Here is a 23,325-nt window from a genome sequence, read left to right on the forward strand (position 1 = left end):
GGCATTTAAAACTCGCTCAAATTGTTTGCGTTCACACTGCAAACTATAGAACAAAAATCTTTAAAAGATAACAATCTTCCATTTTCATCCATTAAATGAAGAACTGACCAAACACCTTTTTCAAGCCAATCAAGAACGCATAGAGACTTGTATCGAGATAAATCTATTGTTCCATATGGGGATTCTCTGTGGAGTAAAGTTGTGGTTTACTAACTTCCAATATAACAAAATCTGCTGATGAAAGGAAGATAGTTTGATTGGTAGTCTGGAAACAGTGAAATCACATCTCAGTAGGAAATCATTTTTAAATATACCTCTGGAAATACAAAACCAGAAACAATTTATACAATTTTTAAGCCATTTGACCTTCAACATACCATTAATACAATATAAGTCAAAGGCTTGTAATCCTTGTAATAGTTGTAAGCCATGCAGCAAAGTTTTAGCAATTAACGTTTACAAAAATGACATATGGCAGTGTGTAATTTATGTTGTAAAACAGAAAGTCCTCTTCTATCCATTTTAAAACCTCTTTTCTAAGACACATATAAATTATTAGCCTTCCTAGATGGCCTATGACATAACTTCTAACAGATATATAATATTACAATGATAAGTGTAGCATAAAATAATATACAATATGATAATTCACCATCATTTAATATAGGCTATAGTAGTTAGCATTTGAAGTGGATCAAAACCTTTCATCAAAATCGTCCTAAAACCTTCTTATTATGACAACTTAGTTCTTAGGACAACTTTTATGAATTTTTTATCCACTTCAAATGTTGACTACTGTAGTTTATCATATAAAAATATACTGCCTTGTTGGTTTGCTCCATGTCACTAGGAGGCAGTCGTCAGTTCGACTCATGATTACGTCTACAGAAGAAGATCGTCAACGTCACTGCTGGCTAACCACATCATATCCGCCGAGCATCAACACACTGGACACATCTACGGAAAGTACTGTGAGTAAGAATTTTGTTTTAGGATTTATTTCCTTCTCTGTGTGCCGTTTTAGTAATATCTAAACTTACTGTCGCTTCTTAAAGCTGACCTTTATTTTATTTTATTTTTTATAGTTGAGGGAAATCAACGTTATTTAAGAGAGCGTGCTAGTTTCCGTTACAGATTTGATAAACAAACTTTTGGGGAGTGTTTTTGTACCAGCCCGTCAAAAAATAACATGTTGCTAAATGGTATAATGTCATAATTTAATATGTTTTGGACAAATCTGACGTAATGCAGCAGCTTAACAAACTTGTTGATCCGGATTCTTTCTCGTTGTGGATTCAGAGTTTCTGTACCAGCCCATGAGTGACATCAACTTTCCATTAGCTCACATGATGTCATTTAAGACATTTAGAATGATTATTTAATTGATTTTTCTTTTCCTCATCAATCATATGAGAATTTATTTTGCTAAAGAGATCTTTTTATACTCCTGTTTCCCACTTTGAAGGTTTCTTGTGCCTCTTACTAAGTGATATACAAGTTTTCGATATGAATTAGGACCTCCTGCACCTTTGAGGACTATAGTAATTTAATAATATAATAGTATAATAGATACAATATGGCAATTTGATCACATTTGATCAAAAATACAGAAAAAACAGTAATATTGTGAAACAACTACAATTTAAAATAATGGTTTTCTATTTTGATATACATAAATTTATTTCTGTAATGCAAAGCTGAATTTTCAGTCTTCAGTGTCACATGATCCTTCAGAAATCAATCAAATATTTTTTATAACCTGTGATACTTTTTTCAGGATTTTTTGATGAATGAAAATTTAAAGAACAGCAATTATTTAAACAGAAATCTTTTGTAACAATATACACTACCGTTCAAAATGTTGGGTTCAGTCATTTTTTCTTTCTTTTTTTTTTGAAAGAAATTAATACTTTTATTCAGCAAGGATGAAGGATGAAATTGATAAAAAGTGATATTAAAGGTGCCCTAGAACCAGTTTTTACAAGATTTAATATAAGTCTAAGGTGTCCCCTGAATGTGTCTGTGAAGTGTCAGCTCAAAATACTCCATAGATTTTTCTATGCATCATTAACTATGCACCGATTAAGCGTGTGCGGCCCCTTTAAATCCTCTCGCTCCCTGCCCCCCTGAGCTCTCGACTATTATACAGTGCATTTACAAAGTTCACACAGCTAATATAACCCTCAAATGGATCTTTACAAGATGTTCGTCATGCATACTGCATGCATGCACCGGATCATGTGTGTATAGTATTTATTTGGATGTTTACACTTGATTCTGAATGAGTTTGATAGTGCTCCGTGGCTAAAGCTAACATTACACACTGTTGGAGAGATTTATAAAGAATGAAGTTGTGTTTATGAATTATACAGACTGCAAGTGTTTAAAAATGAAAATAGCGACGGCTCTTGTCTTTGTGAATACAGTAAGAAACGATGGTAACTTTAACCACATTTAACAGTACATTAGCAACATGCTAACGAAACATTTAGAAAGACAATTTATCACTAAAAATATCATGATATCATGGATCATGTCAGTTATTATCGCTCCATCTGCCATTTTTCGCTATTGATCTTGCTTGCTTACCTAGTCTGATGATTCAGCTGTGCACAGATCCAGATGTTAATACTGGCTGCCCTTGTCTAATGCCTTGAACATGGGCTGGCATATGCAAATATTGGGGGCATACATATTAATGATCCCGACTGTTACGTAACAGTCGGTGTTATGTTGAGATTTGCCTGTTTTTCGGAGGTCTTTTAAACAAATGAGATTTATATAAGAAGGAGGAAACAATGGTGTTTAAGACTCACTGTATGTCATTTCCATGTACTGAACTCTTGTTATTCAACTATGCCAAGGTAAATTCAATTTTTCATTCGATGGCACCTTTAAAATGATATTGTTAGAAAAGATTTATATTTTGAATAAATTCTGTTCTTTTTAACTTTTTATTCATCAATGAATCCTGAAAATAGTATTACAGGTTCCCAAAAAATATTCAGCAGCACAACTGTTTCCAACATTGACAATAACTGAGTATCAAATCATAGAATGATTTCTGAAGGATCATGTGACACTTAAATAAATAACAATTGCTGCAATAAAAATATATTTATTTTTACATAAATTAGAATTAATTGAATGTGAAAAATAATTAACTGTTATTTCATGTTATGACCAAACAAAATGTTTATATTTGTTTTTATATGATACATTTTATATAAATATTATAAATTTATATACATTTCCCAAAATTTCAAATTAATTCCCATAAATTCCTGTTAAGCTTCCAAATTGGAATATTTCCAAAATTCCCCAGGTTAAATTCCCGTGGAAAGTTTCCGGAAATTTACTGGAAACTTTCCGCCCCTTTGCAACCCTATTTCTGAGTAATCAATTACTGTAATTTAATTACTTTTTTCCTTGAAAAAGTAGAGTAAGGTATTACTCATATTTTTTTCTGTAATTTAATTACAGTTACGTTTGATGTAATTGCATTAAATACTGTATAAACTATAGTCTATGGAAGAATTCTATATAAAACAATAGTAGACATAATAATGTAACGTCTAATGTTAAAATGTATGTTTTAATGTAACATCCCTTTAAATTTATTCAATTTTATATTATTTATTTAAAAAAAATAAAAGAGCAGTTTCATGTCTATCCTTGTATTGTTCGACTGGTCGAGGTTGATATGCGATTTAGAAAGTAATAACTAAAGCAGTGCAATACTCTTTAGAGAGAGTAATCGGTACAGTAATCTAATTACATTGTCCAAGATGTAATTAGTAGCTAGTAGTTAATTACTTTTTTAGAGTAACTTACCCAAAACTGCATAAATACACTGGTATATGTATAGTGTACCTGTATAGTATATGCAGTGGATCTTCTTGACTACATTGGAAATTAACTAGATACTTTAACAGTTAAAGTAGTAATATATTCCTGTTAATTAAGATCTGTGTGTTATTAGACACCTTGATATGGATGGAAAAGCAAGTGACCCCTTCAGCAGTGAGGCAGAACAGCTTCCTGGGGCAGGAGTCATGGGGAGGTGAGTCTATCACCATTTAAATATACATTTAGTAACTTCTTTTCGTTTCCTTTCTTGTTTGTCATTATATTGAATTACGCATGGTCAAATGTGATGAGTTATTACCCTTATCTGTGTTATTATGACACTTTTTTTTTTTTTTTTTTAAATAATTATATTAGTACTATGGTAATTCTATTTTCCTCTCTGTCTCGGACATCAGGCTTTGGCTGCCCAAAGGTCTGTCTGGTACTGTGGTTAAGGATTGGGTGGACCGCAGGCGAAAGTCCATCCGTCCATGGGCCGGCTTTGTAGATCAGCGCAAGTTCTCCAAACCTCGGAATTTTGGAGAGCTGTGCCAGCGTGTGGTGAGGAACATGAACACCTATCACAGCAACTACACCTTCATCTTCCTGGGTCTCATCCTCTACTGCATGTAAGGAACTACTTCCTGAAATCACCTTGAATTTTGAGTACAAATGAGGTAATATTTAGCAGTCTGATTTTATTTTTATGCAACTTCTTCAAATGACATAAAAGGCTCCAGTGTAATAGAAACAAAGACGCTTGACGAGCCTCTGTTCTTATGTACACAACATGGGTGTGTGTTTAAGTTTCTCTGAAGGTCCACATTCACTCAGCAATCTAGAAGTCATTTAACAGAATAAACATTCAGGGGAATTTTTAAGGTGTTCAAATAAATAGCTGATTTACAGTTTTCTCTGTCCTTTCTTCCTTCAGTATCAGTTCCCCGATGCTCTTGATTGCTTTGGGAGTGTTTGCTGGTGCCTTCTATATAATCCACTTGAAAACACTGGAAAAGAAGCTGGTCGTTTTTGGTAAGAGAGTGAGATTTAGTATATAAGGCTATATGAGGATACATCGTCTACATTAATCCAGATACATTTGAAAATGCATTTTTTTACTCTACATTTTGGCCTTCCGTCCACACTGAAAAAGAGTTTTTTGAAGACACTCCCAAGTGGATAAATTTGAAAATGCTGTTTTTGTGTTGCTGTGGGGACAATGAAAACAAAGATATTTGAAAACAGTGATGCATGTTTGTTGTTTAGTCATTTGACACATATTTTACAGATAGATATCTGGTTATACCAGTATGTGCTTACTACAGTATGTGCTTTTCACTTTCATAGTATGGCTAAAGATAAATCTTACTTTGTACAATCTTTATATTGCATTCCTGCAAAAATGACAAACAAACACCTTGCAATTGCTGTCCTGCAGAAGTGCGTTTTAGGCCATACTTTGGATTGGTGATTAAAGGGTTAGTTCACCCAGAAATGAAATTTCTGTCATTAATTACTCACCAAACCGTAAGACCTTCGTTCATCTTTGGAACACAAATCAAGATATTTTTGATGATCCTCTATAGAAAAAAAAAAAGTAGTAAATATAAATTTCTTCTCTTCCTTGTCAGTCTCGTACACAGTTGACGCAGTGAACGCAGTTCAGCGCTTCTGTGTTTACGTCCGAACGTCGGCTCAGTATTGGCCGACCGCTGTTCACGTGAGCAGCACGATGCATGCGTGTGATGCTGACACAGGAGCTGGCATGCGGACTTAGAACACGGATGCTCTGAACTGCGTTCACTGCGTATGAGTCTTAACAGGGTAGAGAAGTAATTGTTGAATAAAGTTATTTTTGTTTTGTTTTTACGCACAAAAAGTATTCTCGTTGCTTCATAAAATTAAGGTTGAACCACTGTAGTCACATCAACTGTTTTAACGATGTCTTTACTACCTTTCTGGTCCTTGAATGACGGAAACTGTTGCTTTCTATGCTTTGTATTGAAAAAAAAATATATATAGACATAGCCTGAGTTACGTCATTTGATCTGTTTGCTTAAAGTGCTAGAGTTTAAGTGCTGAATATTTGATGTTAGGGTGTAAGTGCTCTAATGACCTATTGAGCAAACTCGCTCATTCCTTTCTCTCAGGTCGTGAGTTGACTCAGGGACACCAGTTAGGTTTAGCCGGAGGGGTGTCCTTCCCTGTGTTCTGGCTCGCAGGGGCAGGATCTGCTGTGTTCTGGATACTAGGTGAGTTTTTCACCTTCATCTCATTGTACTTCTGTGTTTTTCCCCAAACAGTCTTTCTGAAACTCTCGGATTCTTTTTATTCAGGTGCTACGCTAGTTGTTATCGGGTCTCATGCGGCCTTTCATGAACTGGAGTCGTCTGACATGGATGAGCTGCTCATGGAACCTGTTTAAACCTCTCACCTTTGACCTTTTGGCTCATGCTAACCGAAAATGTCTTGCCTCATCATTTACATTGCCACATATTGGTTGCACTAATTTGACAATATTAGTTTACGCACAGATTGGCCAGCAAAGAAGACTGTTAAACTGAATTCACCCAAGACAGATCAAGCACATTAAAACACCTCAAATGCCTTTACTGGTACCAATTGAATATCATGTTTATTTGTTACATTATTTATTTCCAAAATATCCTCAAAGCACAAACTAAATGCACTGTGACCTAAAGCAAAAATGCAGTTTAGTAGTAAAAACTATTTCAAGTTATACTATCCTTAAAGGCAGAGTTTACCCAAATCTTGGGAGTTCCAAACTGGAACACAAAAGAAGATAATTTTGAAGTTTTTTTCCAAAATGAAAGAAACAGGGTCCAAAACAACATTGGTTCCGATTGACTTTCATTGAATGGACAAAAAAGACATTTTTCAAAATCTTTTTTTTTTTATGTTCTGCTGAACTTTTTTTTTTTTTTTTGGGGGGGGGAATGACATGAGGGTGAGTAAATGATGATTTTTTGATTATTTTAACTTTTGGGTGAACTATCCCTTTAAAGATTTTCAGTTTTTTCATATCCTCGTGGACAAGTATAAGGAGTAGCTTTTGATCAAAAGGTTATGCTAGCTCATCCAAAATAGCGAGAGAAAAAAAAAAATCAGACAACAGGAATGTACTGTCTTGAGTTTCTTTGATATATATAGGGTACCAGTCATTACATGATCATTTGTCTTAGGCTATACTTAGCTCATAAATTGTTACATCAGTCTTGTTAGGACAGCTAGCGCATGCATGATTTAATAACCGCATGCGTCAGCAAAGACAGATTATTGCTATTCAATGTAATCAGTTTCTAATGCCAATATTCCCAGTGGATGTTTTTTTTTATATATATATATATATCTATGTTCTCATTTTATGGAAATTTGTTTATTGTCTCTTATTTTACAACTTGCTTCTGTTGTGTCAATGAATGGGAAGTGCAATAAAATGCTCAGCCTGTATGATACCTTTTTAAGTCTGTTATTTATTTAATGGTTGCTCATGGGAAAGTAACATGACTTATTGCCTAGTTTCATCTTTTGTGTCCTCTCATTTTCACATCACACACATTTGACTTACGTGACCTGTTTTTATGACAACAGTCCAGTGACAGTCCATCTCATTTTTAAGTTGCCATAGTGATGACCTTGAGTGCAATCTTCCTCTCCTTTTAAACACTGCGGCAAAAGCAGCGATCGATATTCCATTACAGCAGTGCAGTGAGGATGGAGGGAGGGAGGGCGAAACAGGAGCACTGCAGTGAGCCCATAACATTCTCCCAAGGGACATTACAGATGTGTGTTTGTGTGTGTGTCTGTGTGTGTTGGGCAGCTCAGTTTTGCAAGTCAGTAGTTTGCAGTGACAAATGTATGATGAATGCTGCAGTCAGCAGATTTCAGTCACTCTGCTGTGGCCAAAGAAGACAGTCTTTTTTGCCCTCATTAAGAGAAATAGAAAAAAATTGTGGCTAATGTTGGCGTATTTTGTTGATCTTGATTATTTTCATGACTGGACTCCAAGTTACCAAAATAATGTGTGTAAATTTTTTTAAAGATTATTTGTTTTGATATTGTTTTGATAAATATAGCTGTCCTATAATATATGTGTATAATATATATATATATATGGGGCTACTGTACCTTAAACATTTTTATTTATTGTTTTAAAGAGTACTAAAATAGGCATTATTCATTAAATTATTTATATCATTGTAGTATTGGATGAGAGAGAGAGACTTTCTTTCTCACACACACATGCATACACAATCCATCCCTTTATATAGGCTACCTAAAAAGGTGCCTTTGGAGGCCACTGAAATGTTTAATCATTATCAACATATATTTTAATAAAAATAACTATAAATGAATTCCAAATGACACTCCCCAGTTAGCATCTTTGTGCCGGCCCGAATCCGTCCCACATCTGCCACGAGTGGTATGATGATTGGGCCACATGTGGCGTGGAATAATGGCACTTGGGCGGACTGCTCCTGTTTACCAGATCTGAGCCACAAGCAGGCCATAGCAATGCCACATGTCAGCCAAGAGAAAAGAAATAAACCAGAAAATCTTTATATATTATTTATAGAATCATCTCAGCATTAACAAGCCTGTTAACAAGGAAAATCACTGAAGGAAAGAAGAGAACAGAAAAAAAGAGACAAACAGAAACACAAGAGCAACAATTGACTTCAGCCATAGCCTTAGATGGAATCAACTGAAGATAAAAGAAGACATTAAGAGCCTCGTTTATAAAGTGTGCATACACACAGATTTGATCATGTGTGCGTACGCTTAAATCCATGCCAACGCTCATATTTATAAAAACGGTCTTTGACGTGGAAAAGTGCTTAGCGCCACATCAGGGTCTGAACAGACGTATGCACTTTTTCTTGTCAGATTACTGCAGGTTTTTGGAAATCTAAGCTATTCTTGCAGCTCGCCATTCTAAATTAAAGGTGCCATCGAATGAAAAATTGAATTTACCTCGGCATAGATGAATAACAAGAGTTCAGTACACAATGACATACAGAGTCTCAAACACCATTGTTTCCTCCTTCTTATGTAAATCTCATTTGTTTAAAAGACCTCAGAAAAACAGGCGAATCTCAACATAACACCGACTGTTACGTAACAGTCGGGATCATTAATATGTACGCCCCCAATATTTGCATATGCCAGCCCATGTTCAAGGCATTAGACAAGCCAGTATTAATGTCTGGATCTGTGCACAGCTGAGTCATCAGACTAGGTAAGCAAGCAAGAACAATAGCGAAAAATGGCAGATGGAGCAATAATAACTGACGTGATCCATGATATCATGATATTTTTAGTGATATTTGTAAATTGTCTTTCTAAATGTTTCGTTAGCATGTTGCTAATGTACTGTTAAATGTGGTTACAGTTACCATAGTTTCTTACTGTATTCACGGAGACAAGAGAGCCACATCACTATTTTCATTTTTAAACACTTGCAGTCTGTATAATTCATAAACACAACTTCATTCTTTATAAATCTCCCCAACAGTGTAGCTTTAGCCACGGAGCACTATCAAACTCATTCAGAATCAAATATAAACATCCAAATAAATACTATACTCACATGATCCAATGCATGCATGCAGCATGAATGACGAACACTTTGTAAAGATCCATTTTGAGGGTTATATTAGCTGTGTGAACTTTGTTTATGCTGGTTAAGGCAGTCGAGAGCTTGGGGGCGGGGGAGCGCAAGATTTTAAGGGGCCGCGCACTGAATTGGTGCATATATAATTATGGCTCAAAGTAGACAGTTAAAAAAATTAATTAAAAAAATCTATGGGATATTTTGAGCTGAAACTTCACAGACACGTTCAGGGGACACCTTAGACTTATATTACATCTTGTTAAAACTGGTTCTAGGGCACCTTTAAAGGATTAGGACTTTTATATGTAAATGAAATTAAATAGGTGTCGTTTACAAAGTGGAGAACAGAAACTGGGTGCAAGTTCAAGATCATTTGCTATTTATAGATTTCACATCTGAAAGAGAGGGGCTCGTTTTCTGTGTGTATGTTCTATGAATCACACATACGCACATCTGACAATTGATCGTAAGATCACATTTAGGATGGTTTCTGTGCAATGTTTTAGAAATAAGGCTACAGATCTCTCCAGATCTCAGCAGAGGAGGATTAAATAACTCCACAATTATTTCTACGTAAGAGGGTCTATGGTTGGAAAGATGCTTAAGAAGCCCTGCAGAGGTCAACCTGAAGCTTTCACCTGCACACCCACTGAAGCTAAGCAGGGTTGAGCCCAATCTCTATTTGGATGGGAGGCTGGGTAGCTGCAGGAAGAGGTGTTAGAGAGGCTTTAGAGAGGCCAGTGGGTCTGATCAACCTATCACCTGAGTGGATCCTAACGCCCCAGTACAGTAGCAATAAGCTGTACTGTATAAAAGATAACCCTGGTGTAAAATAGTCCATACATTACATAATGCCCTTGTACAGTCGTCATAAACTATACTGAATAAAGGGTTAAAATAAACCCCAGCAAAGAAGGGGTGTTACCCCTACATGACATCACACACCATGCAGGTAGGTAGTCAGTTAGTTTCACATCACAAATGATAGAGTACTTTATTTAGCTCTTACAACTTATATTAAAGCACTCTATTTTTATTATTACTATTTTTAGTATTTTTGAAAGAAGTCTCCTATGCTCATCAAATCTGCATTTATTTGATCAAAATCAGAGTTCATCACAAGTAGATTTTCCACGAGCTGAATTATATATTAATATAGAGAATGTGCACAGTGTCATTTACACAAACGCAAAACACCATCATGGTAACCCACAACGCTTACATAATGCAATAAACATTCATTAAACAACAGAAGTTGTAACATAAAACCCTAATGTACATAACTGATAACAAAAACTATTAAGAAACATGATTTTTTTAAACAAAATACTTTCAAATGTGGAGTGTCACGCAGGGAATTGTGGGAATATCAGTTTACACTTTTTTTGAATGTAAATTATACATTGATTTGTTCTTTTTTATTTAATTTTTTTTTTTTTTTTTAATTTACAGCATTTTTCTGTGAAAATGACATAAAATGTCTGGTAAGAGCTTTTACAGTTTTTCCCTGTATAAAGTACGGGAACTTACTGTTAACCTATTTACAATTTTTTTTTCCCATAGCATTTTTACAATATTTTACCGTTAAAATCACATTCCTTTTTTACAGTGTATTTCCTTGCGTGTTTTTTATTGTGGTGTCTTGCTTGTTGACTTTATCCTGCTGGTGTGGCTTACTTGGAAGGAATAGTGAGAATTACTGATCTAGGTGGTTATCCATGCTTATTTGGAGAGCTTTAATTATTTTGTGGATTGCTACAGTATGTTAGTATGAGTGATGGTGGCTGAAAATCTTGTAATTAATGCTGTAGTTTATAATGTCTTAAAATGAGTGATACAAGTTATTCAAGTTGATCTTCAAACAGGTTCTGTACAGCAGTCAAATCCAGAATCGTCTGAGGCTGACATCATCAAATACATAAAGAACTATTATTCAGATAAACACAGTCAGTTTTGGATCGTTAAATAGCTAAGAAAGAGAACGCATATTGTGTAACAGTATTGGGTCATAAACTCTTAAAGCAGAACTAAGTAACTTTTTTTTACCTTCATAAATAGTTTTCTAAGTCCTTACGATGGTTAATTGACTTGTAGTGGTGTTTGAGGTGTGCACTAACCCCCTCTGGCACGTCTACGCCAGAAAACAGCACTTGCAAGTTGAGCTTCGCCGACCCGACACAATCTCGCCTCATGTTCACGTTCACGCGAGAGTGACAAAATGCTTTACGGTAATTCAAAAACAATTAGATATTATGACTTTATAAGACAATTTCGAAAATTACCCACCTCCATCGAGATTTCTTGTACTGTATTTGCAAAACTACTGCGCTGGTGAGCGTTGTAGTCGTAGTCCAGAGCTACGCTTGGACTATTTACGACAGTGTGATTCACTGAAGGAACCTGTAGGGGGAGCTTCGCAAATCTTACTGAGTTCCGCTTTAAAGGGACAGCAGTCCAATATTCCTGCTGCTGTCTGTCATGTTATTTAAAGAACAAAAGACAAAGAAAATCACTTTCTGCTCTTGACTGAATACGTTTTATAACCTTAATGGTAAGAATAAATCTGTATTTAATATTTACAATAAAGAATACAGAAATGAATGTAGCCAATGTAAAATAACACTGGATGTGTTTTTTTTTTTTTTTTTTTTTTTTTTACATTTGATTACTTTAATTTCGGTAGTATTTCTTACCTGAATAAAAACCTACTTAACTGAAAAACTTAAGTTTCATAGCTCTCTATTCTATTGCATTTATTTGTGCTGTTGTTTGGAGCTAGGGAATGTGGAGGGTTTCTGAAAGAGCGCTCACTCTCCTGTATTATGTTTCATTCATACTGGAAGCCAGAGGGCGCTCTCTCGCAGAATGTCCAAAATGGTTTTCAACAGTTAGCAGCAGCTGAATAAAATGCAGAAACAAATCGATTGCGACAAGATATGGTTTATGTGTTTTTCAAGCCATCTCAAGGTATTTATTGACAATAACGTATATGAATAATGCAGTGCTAATTGACAACCATTTTAAAGTTTTTGAAAGAAGTATCTTTTGTTTGCCAAGACTGCATTAACTTAATCAAAAAATACAGTAAAAACAGTAATATTGCTAAATATTACAAATTAAAATAGCTGTTTTCTGTGTGAATATAGCCTTGAATAAATATAGCAATTTATTCTTTATTTAATTTATTTATTATTATTATAATTTAACTTTATAAAATAAAGTTTATTATTATTTATTCCTGTGATTCAAAGCTGAATTTTCAGCATCATTACTCCAGTCTTCAGTGTCACATGATCCTTCAGAAATCATTCTAATATGATGATTTGCTTGTGGAAATCATGATACATTTATTTTTTTATGGATTCTTTGATGAATAGAAAGTTCAATGAACAGCATTTATTTGCATGTATTTTCATTGTCACTTTGATAAATTTAATGCATCCTTAATGAATAAAAGTATTCATATCTCTTTTTTTAATCTTACCACAAATGTTTGAATAGTATCATGGAACAGACTTTCCTTGAAAGGGACTTCGGCATGAACCAGAGCTCTGGCGAGACTGTGTGCAGCGCATTACAATATTGAGTTCTGATTGGTCAGTCGCTGTTATGTTTTATTAATTATCATAAGGAGAATTTTAAAATTTTGTTTACATGATTTACACTGTTACACTGTTAATGTACAGGGGATGGTAAGGGGGGGGGTGGCTTTACATATATATATGTGTGTGTGTGTGTGTGTGTGTGTGTGTGTGTGTGTGTGTGTGTGTGCACTGATTTATATGGAAGCTTGTTTCCACAATGCAATAAAAAAAATAAAAATAAAAAGTAATTGCAACATTTTATCTTTTTTTAAACTTATTTTTCTCGCAATTCTTTTTTTCTCAGAATTGCATGATATAAAGTCACAATTGTGAGGGGGAAAAATGGAATTGTGAGATAAAGTCAGTCACAATTATCTTTTAAATGTTTTTATTCCGTTACGTTCTGCTACAAGTGACAACTGGATGAATGGAATAGAATATAGAAAAATATAATAAAATAAAAAGGAATGCTCTATATAAAAATCTTTAAAATATTTGATTTAGTATAAATTCTGATAAACCTAGGAAAAGGACAAACTATTGATTAACTGATACGTAAGTGTTTAAGACCTACAAACCAGATTCCAAAAAAGTTGGGACACTGTATAAATTGTGAATAATAAAGGAATGCAATAATTTACAAATCTCATAAACTTATATTTTATTCACAATAGAATATAGATAAAATATCAAATGTTGAAAGTGAGACATTTTGAAATGTCATGCCAAATATTGGCTCATTTTGGATTTCATGAGAGCTACACATTCCAAAAAAGTTCCAAAAAAGTGGATTGTGTTCACATTGTCAGTGAACACAGTCCACCATGGCAATCTGTGCAATAAAACTCTATAGGTCAAAAAAGAAGCCATATCTAAACATGATCCAGAAGCGCAGGCGTTTTATCTGGGCCATGGCTCATTTAAAATGGACTGTGGCAAAGTGGAAAACTGTTCTGTGGTCAGACTAATCAAAATTTGAAGTTCTTTTTGGAAAACTGGGACGCCATGTCATCCGGACTAAAGAGGACAAGGACAACCCAAGTTGTTATCAGTGCTCAGTTCAGAAGCCTGCATCTCTGATGGTATGGGGTTGCATGAGTGCGTGTGGCATGGGCAGCTTACACATCTGGAAAGGCACCATCAATGCTGAAAGGTATATCCAAGTTCTAGAACAACATATGCTCCCATCCAGACGTCGTCTCTTTCAGGGAAGACCTTGCATTTTCCACAATGACAATGCTAGACCACATACTGCATCAATTACAACATCATGGCTGTGTAGAAGAAGGATCTGGGTACTGAAATGGCCAGCCTGGAGTCCAGATCTTTCACCCATAGAAAACATTTGGCGCATCATAAAGAGGAAGATGCGACAAAGAAGACCTAAGACAGTTGAGCAACTAGAAGCCTGTAATAGACAAGAATGGGACAACATTCCTATTCCTAAACTTGAGCAACTTGTCTCCTCAGTCCCCAGACGTTTGCAGACTGTTATAAAAAGAAGAGGCGATGCCACACAGTGGTAAACATGGCCTTGTCCCAAATTTTTTGAGATGTGTTGATGCCATGAAATTAAAATCAACTTATTTTCCCTTAAAATTATACATTTTCTCAGTTTAAACATTTGATATGTCATCTATGTTGTATTCTGAATAAAATATTGAAATTTGAAACTTCCACATCATTGCATTCTGTTTTTATTCACAATTTGTACAGTGTCCCAACTTTTTTGGAATCGGGTTTGTATTAAAATTACGTTGGTCTCTCAGGATGGAAAAATAAATAGGGTTAAACCTTTGAAGAAACGTTTTCCCCAATGTTTGTTTCTGGTGTCGTCATTATTTTGGTGCAGATTAATTTGTCTTTTGTTAGTCCAGCAGATCATTGTTGCATTATATGCCCTTATTATCAAAAATATCACCTTGGAAATAATATGAGATTGGCCATGTGTCCAATGTGAAATCTTTTGCAAAACCAGCTAAAAAAAAACACATCTTAAAAATACTATTTTATATCTGCATTTAGTAGTGTTAATTTATTATTATTTATATATACTATGATAGAATTTATTAATATATTGAAATAGCTTTCATTTTTATATTTTTAGGTTTCATTTTAATTTTAAAGTTTCTTCTTTTTAGTCATTTTTATTGTTTTTTTTAACTGTCACATCCAATTCTTCCAAGTTCTCTCTCACACACAGTCACAAAAACTGATTGCTTTCTTAGATATTTGAAGCAGTAAGAAATGTGAAAAAATAAAGAGTCAGGCATCACTTGGTAGTATTAAATGTACTAGATGTTTTATTGGATTTGACCTTTCATATACATGATTCTACCAGTAGTTTTGTCTTTCTGTCTTTAGTCTCAACATCCACACGTCTGTCATATGAACAGCCAATGGCCGACTGCAGCAGCACACTCGTTGTCCCTCATCACACACACACACACACATACACACACACACGCGCAGACACTCACGCACATACAGACCACAATACTGCTTCATACAGATGGCATCTCCTGATAAACCAGCGGTGGAACCCGCACACACCAGGCTCAATTGATTGGTCCAGAAATGATTTAGACAATAAAGTTTTAAGTTTAGAGTAAATTTGTTTCTCAAGTGAGGTATATTCGGAGAACAAATGGTTTAAGTTGATATGACAGATAAACTGAAATCTACCTTCACCAGTTAATGTACAGCAAATTTAACTGGGAAACAATAAAACCTGGTGTGTTTAGGTCCGTGACGGCAGTGGATTTTATTCCAGAGATGCTGTTCAACATCATACTAGTTTTCTGTGCAAAACCTGATAGGAATCTGACTTGCTTCCTGTGTGTTACAGTCATATGAGTTAAAACACACAAGAGAATAATTTTTCTGTTTTTCAGTGTTTCTATCTTCCAAGATTTGTCTTCATTTGCTTAATCAATTGTGGTATTGTTTACATTTTCCCTAAAACACAGAGTTCGAGAGTGTATTGAAACATTTGGGGTTATTGTAGCGGTCAAACAAGCACACAAACAAAGACAAAGAGCGAACATCAATGAGAGAGAGAGAGAGAGAGAGGATGCTAACGTCAATCAAACTAAAGTAGAAAATAAAAAATAGACATAAAAATTCAAAAAGCCACCGAACCACCTTTGTTAGAGATTAAAGAACATGAAATGTCCTAAGAAGCAAAAGTATTAACAAAATAGTGAAAGTTACTATGTTAAATGGAGTCTAGTGTGTGCATTGGGATCCAACAAGGTTTTGTGTGATCTGTGTATCCGTGTGTGACTGGAGGACAGGTCGAGGGAAAAGGCATGGATGTAAAGGGTTGGAGGAGGGACGGCCTTTTTAATAGGCGAGCGTACATACTCCCTTTTTAGCATCAAAAGCTCCTTTCGAATCTACATAATGATTATGCAGCTGCCATTTTTAGTTATATAGTAGACTTTATGTACACAGCCGTGTGAAAATACATGCAAAGAGTATTATAGGAAATGGGGGGTCGAGAGTCTGGAAGGTGCTTTGTGGTTTCCTCTTTGGGGGGGGGAGACGTGCTACTGGCTTGAAGCTGCTGTCTCTTTGAAAGGAGGGCGGGAGAGGATGGTTGTGCGTCTTGGTTGGGAGAAGAAGTAGTAGAACAAAATGGAAGATGTAGGAATGTGAGTAAAGAAGATTTGTTGATCAATAGTATGTCTCCCTTTCCACCCATCCTGCAAAAAAAGACAGAAAAAGAGCAGGAATCACTTTTGAGAAATGCTGACGTTTTTGCACATCTGCAATGACGAGTTTTCATTCATAATTCTTAATTGAATAGTGTTTTATTGTATCCCTGATTCAAACAGAGACCCTTAATGACCCAGACTTTATACAAGGCATACTCATAAGAAGTGTGTAATTCTGAGTGTGTGTCTTTGAGGCGGTACAGAGGAACACGTACCTCCGGGGTTCCGGCGCAGGAGCAGCTTTCGCACCTCGTCATACACAAAGATTAAGAAACTGTATGGGAAAGCACAGAACCACCAGCTCGGCCTGGAGATGAGAGAGACAAATGAGGAGAGAGACCATTTTAAATGGCAGAATACTTCACCATATACAGTACCATATACATTTACTCCATGTAGCAGAATATGCAGTTTCAAAAATTGTAGCATATGTATGTAGCATCAATTTAAAGAGTTAGTTCACCCCAAAATGAAAATTCAGTCATTAAGTACTCACCCTTATGTTGTTCCACACCCGTAAAACCTTCGTTCATCTTCAGAACACAAATTAAGATATTTTTGATGAAATACGATGGCTCAGTGATGCCTGCATTGCCAGCAAGACAATTAACACTTCAGATGCCCAGAAAGCTACAGTACTAAAGATATATTTAAATCAGTTCATGTGACTGCAGTGGTTTAACCTTAGTATTATGAAGTGACTAGAATACTTTTTGTGTGCCAAAAAAACAAAATAATGACTTTATTCCACAATATCTAGTGATGGGCGATTTCAAAACACTACTTTATGAAGCTTCGAAGCTTTACGAATCTTTTGTTTCGAATCAGTGGTTCGGAGCATGTATCAACCTGCCAAAATCACGTGATTTCAGTAAATGAGACTTTGTTACGTCATAAGTGTTTTGAAATTTCAATTTTTCACCGCTGGGGGCGTGACTTTGGCAGTTTGATACACGCTCCGAACCACTGATTTGAAACAAATGATTTGTAAAGCTTCAAAGCTTCATGAAGTAGTGTTTTGAAATCGCCCATCACTAGATATTGTTGAATAAAGTCATTATTTTGTTTTCTTTGGTGCACAAAAAGTATTCTCATCGCTTTATAACATTAAGGTTGAACCACTGTAGTCACATGAACTGTTTTAAATATGTTTTTAGCAGGTTTCTGGGCACTAGCAAATTAACTTGCTGACAATGTAGGCCTCACTGAGCCATCAGATTTTATCAAAAATTTCTTAATTTGTGTTCTGAAGATAAACGAAGGTCTTACGGTTGTGGAAGAACATGAGGGTGAGTAATAAATGACGGAATTTTAATTTTTGGGTGAACTAACCCTTTAAGGTCATGTATTATATGAACGTGTTTCAAATGTGTATTTCACGTGTGTATTTATTATTGACCTAATAATTAAAGTAGATTCTTCACTAAAGAAATGAATTATGAAATCTGAATCAGTTTCAGTTTGATTTGATTACTTTGTTAAGATTTGAAATTATTAAAAAAATTATGAAGACAAATATTTGAAAGAACAATTTCACAGCACTCATCGAATGGTAATTTTCGTATCATTGCATAATTTTACAGTACTTGTTGCCAATGTTGTATTTTTTGTGTTATGATTGTGACTGTCATTATAGATTGTCATTTTATATATATATATATATATATATATATATATATATATATATATATATATATATATTTATTTTTTTTCTTATTGTTGTAGCGCCTTGAGTGTAAGAAAGGCGCAATACAAATAAAATTTATTATTATTATTATTATTATAAATCTGTTTTTCCTATGATGGCACAGCTGTATTTTCAGCAGCCTTTGTTTCACTCTTCACTGTCACATGATTCTTCAAAAATTATTCTAATATGCTGATTTGCTCAAGAAACATTTCTTCTTATTATCAATGTTGAAAACAGTTGTGCTGCTTATTATTTTTGTGGAAACTGTGACACATTTTTTTCAAGGATTCTTTCATGAATAAAGTACAGTATTTATTTTCATAAGATTTTTTAAAAATCCTTTACTGTCACTTTAATTTATTGTGTCCTTGCTGAATAAAACCTTTTGAACTGTTTCCTTTGGAGAAAATTAGAATCGGAATGTGTCCTTGTAGCTTGAAAATTCATTTTCCTGTTTGAATTTGTGCATGTGTGTGTGTGTGTGTGTGTGTGTGTGTGTGTGTGTGTGTGTCAAACTCACTTGAGCGGGTACATCCTGAGGGCCACATCCATGCCCGGGCAGTATGAGAGGAATGCAGCGAGAGCTGTTTCTTCAAACAGCCCAAAGATCAGTATCTTATTCCTGTAAAAGGACAAGCACAGTTACATCAATTGTTCTCATGAATACAAACACACACATTCAGCACACACGCTTCCTAAACTCACTTCATGCCCTGCTGGAATACTGAGTTGCGTCTGGTCTTGCAGATGATGACATCAGCCCATTGTACAACCACAATACTGACAAAGAACGCTGTGTGACATGTGAACTCAACAATCTTCCTCTGCTCGTATGTCTGTGGAACACGAACACAACATCTTACTACATGAAGGGGCCTCTGAGACTTGTATGACGTCTAAACACTTACACAACATGTTAAAACGCAAGATACCTACCCACTGCTGTCCGTAACTGTCCTCCAGGTCATTTAGTGAGCGGTCGTCCCAGTTGAGCCTGATACCCACCAGCAATGAGGGCAGGAAGCCATTCTCAGCCAAAATCACAAAGTAGCTGAAGAAACCACCCAAAGCCTGGATCATACCTACACACACACACACATATATGTTTACTTTTCTTTGTACAGATGCCTACACAATATTTGTTTCTCTTATGAGAAAATAATATAAAGTAATAATAACAATAGTATTAAAATAATTTTACAAAACAATATAATAGTTAAATGCTGTTTCATTGCTGTTTTCAGACAAGTTTGGCATATTTTCTAGTTTTATTTTTGGCACTATGAGTAAATCTGTAAATAAATCTGTTCAAATGATTAATGCTTCATGTTTAATGTTGCATCGCCTAACTGATATATACACTAGTATACACTAGTATAACATTTTTGCTAATTACCAATGACACAAAAACACAATTTTTAATTCCAGGGTTTCCTTGACCATGGGAACCCTAATATTAGTAGGTTGAAGCACAGCTGACTACTTTTCCAAAAGGGCACTTTAACTGTAGTTATATACATCTTAAAAGTAAAAGCTTTAGTAAAAACTACAGTTTCAAAGTAGTACGAGACTAACCAATTTGTCCGTAAGCAATGCTGATGAGACGCTCATTTACAAGTTTGTCTCTCTGAGGGTTCCTGGGCTGCCTCTTCATGATGTCACTCTCAGCAGCCTCATAAGCTAGAGAAATAGCAGGTACCTACAGAGGTAGAGAGAAAGTAGATTTTTGTGTATGGCTATCCTGACAGCAACAAAGTGTCGGCCCAGATCCGGCCCACATCTGATCCGCATGTTATCCACATGTACCAAACGTGGGCCGGATCTGGGCCACACTATGTTGCTGTCTGTATTTTATTCATGTTTGTTTGTATATGGTGTGAATAAGGAAGCTGAATGTTGAGTGTGAGAGTAGGTAATTATTTTTCCTATGTATGTGTATATACTTATATCGATGCATTTTTTTACAATTATTTGAAGTGCTTACCATGTCAGTTCCCAGGTCGATACAGAGGATGGTGATGGTGCCCAGTGGCAGAGGGATATTGACGATAATGAAGAAAAGGAAGGGGGTGATCTCAGGGATGTTACTGGTCAGGGTGTACGCAATGGATTTCTTCAAATTATCAAAGATGAGTCGGCCTGCAAGGGGATAAAAGGATTGTTTGACAACATCAGTCCTGTCCTTCCATGCACTCCAATTCACTAGTTTCCTTATTGTCTTACCTTCTTCTACTCCAGTAACAATTGAGGCAAAGTTGTCATCTAGCAGAATCATGTCAGCGGCCTGTTTAGACACATCAGACCCTGAAATGCCCATAGCGACACCAATATCAGCCTTTTTCAGGGCTGGAGAATCATTCACACCATCGCCTGTTACAGCCACAATGGCCCCCTGAGTGACAGAAAAAGAAACAGAGGAGAAAAGGGAAAGAAAGGAAGGTAAAATCAGGACATGATGATTGAAATGACAAAAGATCACAAACCGTATCGAATGCTAGAATACGCATTTACCTGTCGCTGGCAACCCTCTACAATGATGAGTTTTTGTTGAGGAGACGTCCTGGCAAACACAATCTCAGTGTGGTTCCGCAGAACATCATCTATTTGCTCCTGAGAATAGTCCTTCAGATCTGTTCCATGAATCACACAAGCTTTGGCATCCCTAAAACACAAACAAAATAACACATATAAATACACTACTATGAGTTTATATTAACTTATTAAAGGTGCAGTCACGCTGTTCTGCAAATTTTTTCATTTCAATAGTAATCCATTTGATCAGGAATTTTGCATGAGGGTGACAGACACACAGATTGCGCAACTGCTTCAAATTGGTCATGGAAATTTGTCATGCTTGGTTTTCAAGTGACTTCTGTGTAAGCTGTGCTTCACCCATCAAAACAGATCCTTTTTTGCTCACAAAATTGCACTAATGTGACCACACCTTTAACGCATGTTGAGGTGCTGTGTGCATTTACAGTGCTGGTCCCTGCTTTACCTGGGATTGACCTGACTGACGGGGATGTTGAGACGGGCAGCGATGTCTTCCACAGTCTCATTACCCTCTGAGATGATGCCCACACCCTTGGCGATGGCCTTGGCAGTGATGGGGTGATCTCCTGTCACCATGATGACCTTGATTCCCGCAGAACGGCACTTTCCCACAGCATCGGGCACGGCAGCGCGGGGCGGGTCAATCATTGACATCAGTCCCACAAAGCAAAGATTGTCTGTCTGGAAATTCACATCATCTGCATCAAAGGCAAAGCCTTTTGGGTACTGGTCCTCGGGCATTAAGACATGGCAGAATCCTGTGGAAAGGAGGCAAGTTTACTCATATTTAATTATTAAATATTATAATAAGCAATACGATAAAAACAAATTATAATGTTTTCTATTTGAAAATATTTTATTTATTTATTCTGATGGCAAAACATCTATATTTTTTCAAATTTTTGAGCAGGAGTGTATATACTTTGATATAATACATTTTATATATACTCAATTTTAAGGTAGTTATTTTACATAACCATACAATTATCTGTACATTATCCTCCTTATTACTCATTCAGTTGTGTTTATTCTTACTTTCATCTTCATGGATTTTAGTTGATTTTTATCAGTCACATGTGTTCCTTTGTTTGAGTTTTCTGCCACTTATCAGTTTCTAATCTTCATCACAGCTGTTCATCATTTAGTTAATCACCATGTGTATTTAAGTTCCTCACCTTCACTCAGTGTTTGTCTGGTCTGGTTTGTGTTAGCTCTTGTTTGTATTGTTGCCTGTTGGATTGTTATTAAACTGAGCATTTGAACTTTATTCTTGATCATCTACTTCTTCCTCGTACCTTGCTGATAGAAGACTGGACCAAAATATGGAATATGCTGCAAAAATTTGCCGTAGTGGCTCAGATGAGCCAAGATTTCTTCAATTATAATGAACAATTCTGTCATCTTGCCGTCACCTGCCCCTACGACGACGAAACCCTCAAATCACTACCACCACCCTGTAGACCTCCCAGACACCTCAGAACTTGACTGTAGTAAACAGCTAGACCCAGAGCCTAACACACCACCTTTGATCGTGGAGAATTTGTGTGAGCCCCTGCAGATGGAGGGCTACCACCCACCGCGACACATCAGCCAGAGCCCGAGGAGAAGAGGACAGAGCTGACCCTCGCCTTGGAAGTGGAGTTCCATCATGAGTCTGACCAGGGGTAAGAGCCCGCGACACCAGCGGACGAGGGAGTAGTGAGTATAGACATTGAGGACTGGCTGATAAACTTTAGTGAGGAGCTAGCGACTCCCACCCTATCCCACCAGGTACCATCAATGCTGTTTCTAAACAGCACCATAAACTATGACTTATTTTCATCGACCTGCATAGACGGTGTAATATTTACCGTTATTCTGTCAAGATTTCTGTTGCTGCCATCACCGCGAAGCTCAGCCAATCCTTCAGTCCTGCCGCTGCCGGATGTTTACGGCCCTACGCCGTCTCCATGGAAGCCCTGCTATGACGTCGAGCCGCAGGTCGTGTTACCGCCAACATCGTCAGTGCAAGAGGATTCTGCGGCTCCGCCTCCGGCCTGGGATCTCTTCACTCCATCTCGGCCTGTCAGCTCCGTCTTGGCTCCTTCCACTTTTGGCTCCACCGGAGACCCTCAGACTTGCGGCTCCATCGGGTTCCCTCGTCCTGTCGGCTCGCCCTTTGTCAGTCGTCACACAACTTCTGCCACGGACTTGCGGACAGTCCACTGCATTCCGTCCCTCCACCCCTACGGCTGCAGCGGGTTCCTCCTTCCCTTCTGCGTTGCCTCGGTCCTCAGTCACACCGGCTCCGTCTCA

The 23,325-nt window shown here is 36.4% G+C and overlaps 2 protein-coding genes across 2 annotated transcripts in view; one reads left to right on the forward strand and one right to left on the reverse strand.

Moving 5' to 3' along the window:
• Nucleotides 1-850: 850 nt before the first annotated feature.
• On the forward strand, nucleotides 851-6,701 carry rabac1 (Rab acceptor 1 (prenylated)). The gene is made up of 6 exons (XM_048152038.1): nucleotides 851-971; nucleotides 3,983-4,063; nucleotides 4,266-4,478; nucleotides 4,784-4,881; nucleotides 6,000-6,101; nucleotides 6,186-6,701. The coding sequence occupies exons 2-6, from the start codon at nucleotides 3,993-3,995 to the stop codon at nucleotides 6,272-6,274; spliced, it is 573 nt and encodes a 190-aa protein (XP_048007995.1). The 5' UTR covers nucleotides 851-971; nucleotides 3,983-3,992; the 3' UTR covers nucleotides 6,275-6,701.
• Nucleotides 6,702-15,348: 8,647 nt separating this feature from the next.
• The window catches only part of atp1a3b (ATPase Na+/K+ transporting subunit alpha 3b), a 29,607-nt gene continuing 21,630 nt past the window's right edge, over nucleotides 15,349-23,325 (reverse strand). Inside the window, exons 13-22 of the mRNA XM_048151954.1 lie at nucleotides 21,476-21,788; nucleotides 20,989-21,139; nucleotides 20,701-20,869; nucleotides 20,462-20,616; nucleotides 20,053-20,176; nucleotides 19,414-19,559; nucleotides 19,183-19,313; nucleotides 18,998-19,099; nucleotides 17,003-17,094; nucleotides 15,349-16,775 (exon numbers count right to left, since the gene is read on the reverse strand). Coding sequence (XP_048007911.1) covers nucleotides 16,747-16,775; nucleotides 17,003-17,094; nucleotides 18,998-19,099; nucleotides 19,183-19,313; nucleotides 19,414-19,559; nucleotides 20,053-20,176; nucleotides 20,462-20,616; nucleotides 20,701-20,869; nucleotides 20,989-21,139; nucleotides 21,476-21,788 — 1,412 coding nt within the window. The 3' untranslated portion in view covers nucleotides 15,349-16,746. The remainder of the gene's footprint in view (nucleotides 16,776-17,002; nucleotides 17,095-18,997; nucleotides 19,100-19,182; nucleotides 19,314-19,413; nucleotides 19,560-20,052; nucleotides 20,177-20,461; nucleotides 20,617-20,700; nucleotides 20,870-20,988; nucleotides 21,140-21,475; nucleotides 21,789-23,325) is intronic.

Source organism: Megalobrama amblycephala, linkage group LG13 (assembly GCF_018812025.1).
Source record: "Megalobrama amblycephala isolate DHTTF-2021 linkage group LG13, ASM1881202v1, whole genome shotgun sequence".
NCBI lineage: Eukaryota > Metazoa > Chordata > Actinopteri > Cypriniformes > Xenocyprididae > Megalobrama > Megalobrama amblycephala.

Bases quoted from the DNA above. Each gene is read 5' to 3' on its own strand.
- rabac1 (XM_048152038.1), top strand. From the start codon at position 3,993: ATGGATGGAAAAGCAAGTGACCCCTTCAGCAGTGAGGCAGAACAGCTT. The intron at 4,479-4,783 runs GTAAGGAACTAC...TTCTTCCTTCAG, and splicing joins GGTCTCATCCTCTACTGCAT to TATCAGTTCCCCGATGCTCT. The intron at 6,102-6,185 runs GTGAGTTTTTCA...CTTTTTATTCAG, and splicing joins TGCTGTGTTCTGGATACTAG to GTGCTACGCTAGTTGTTATC.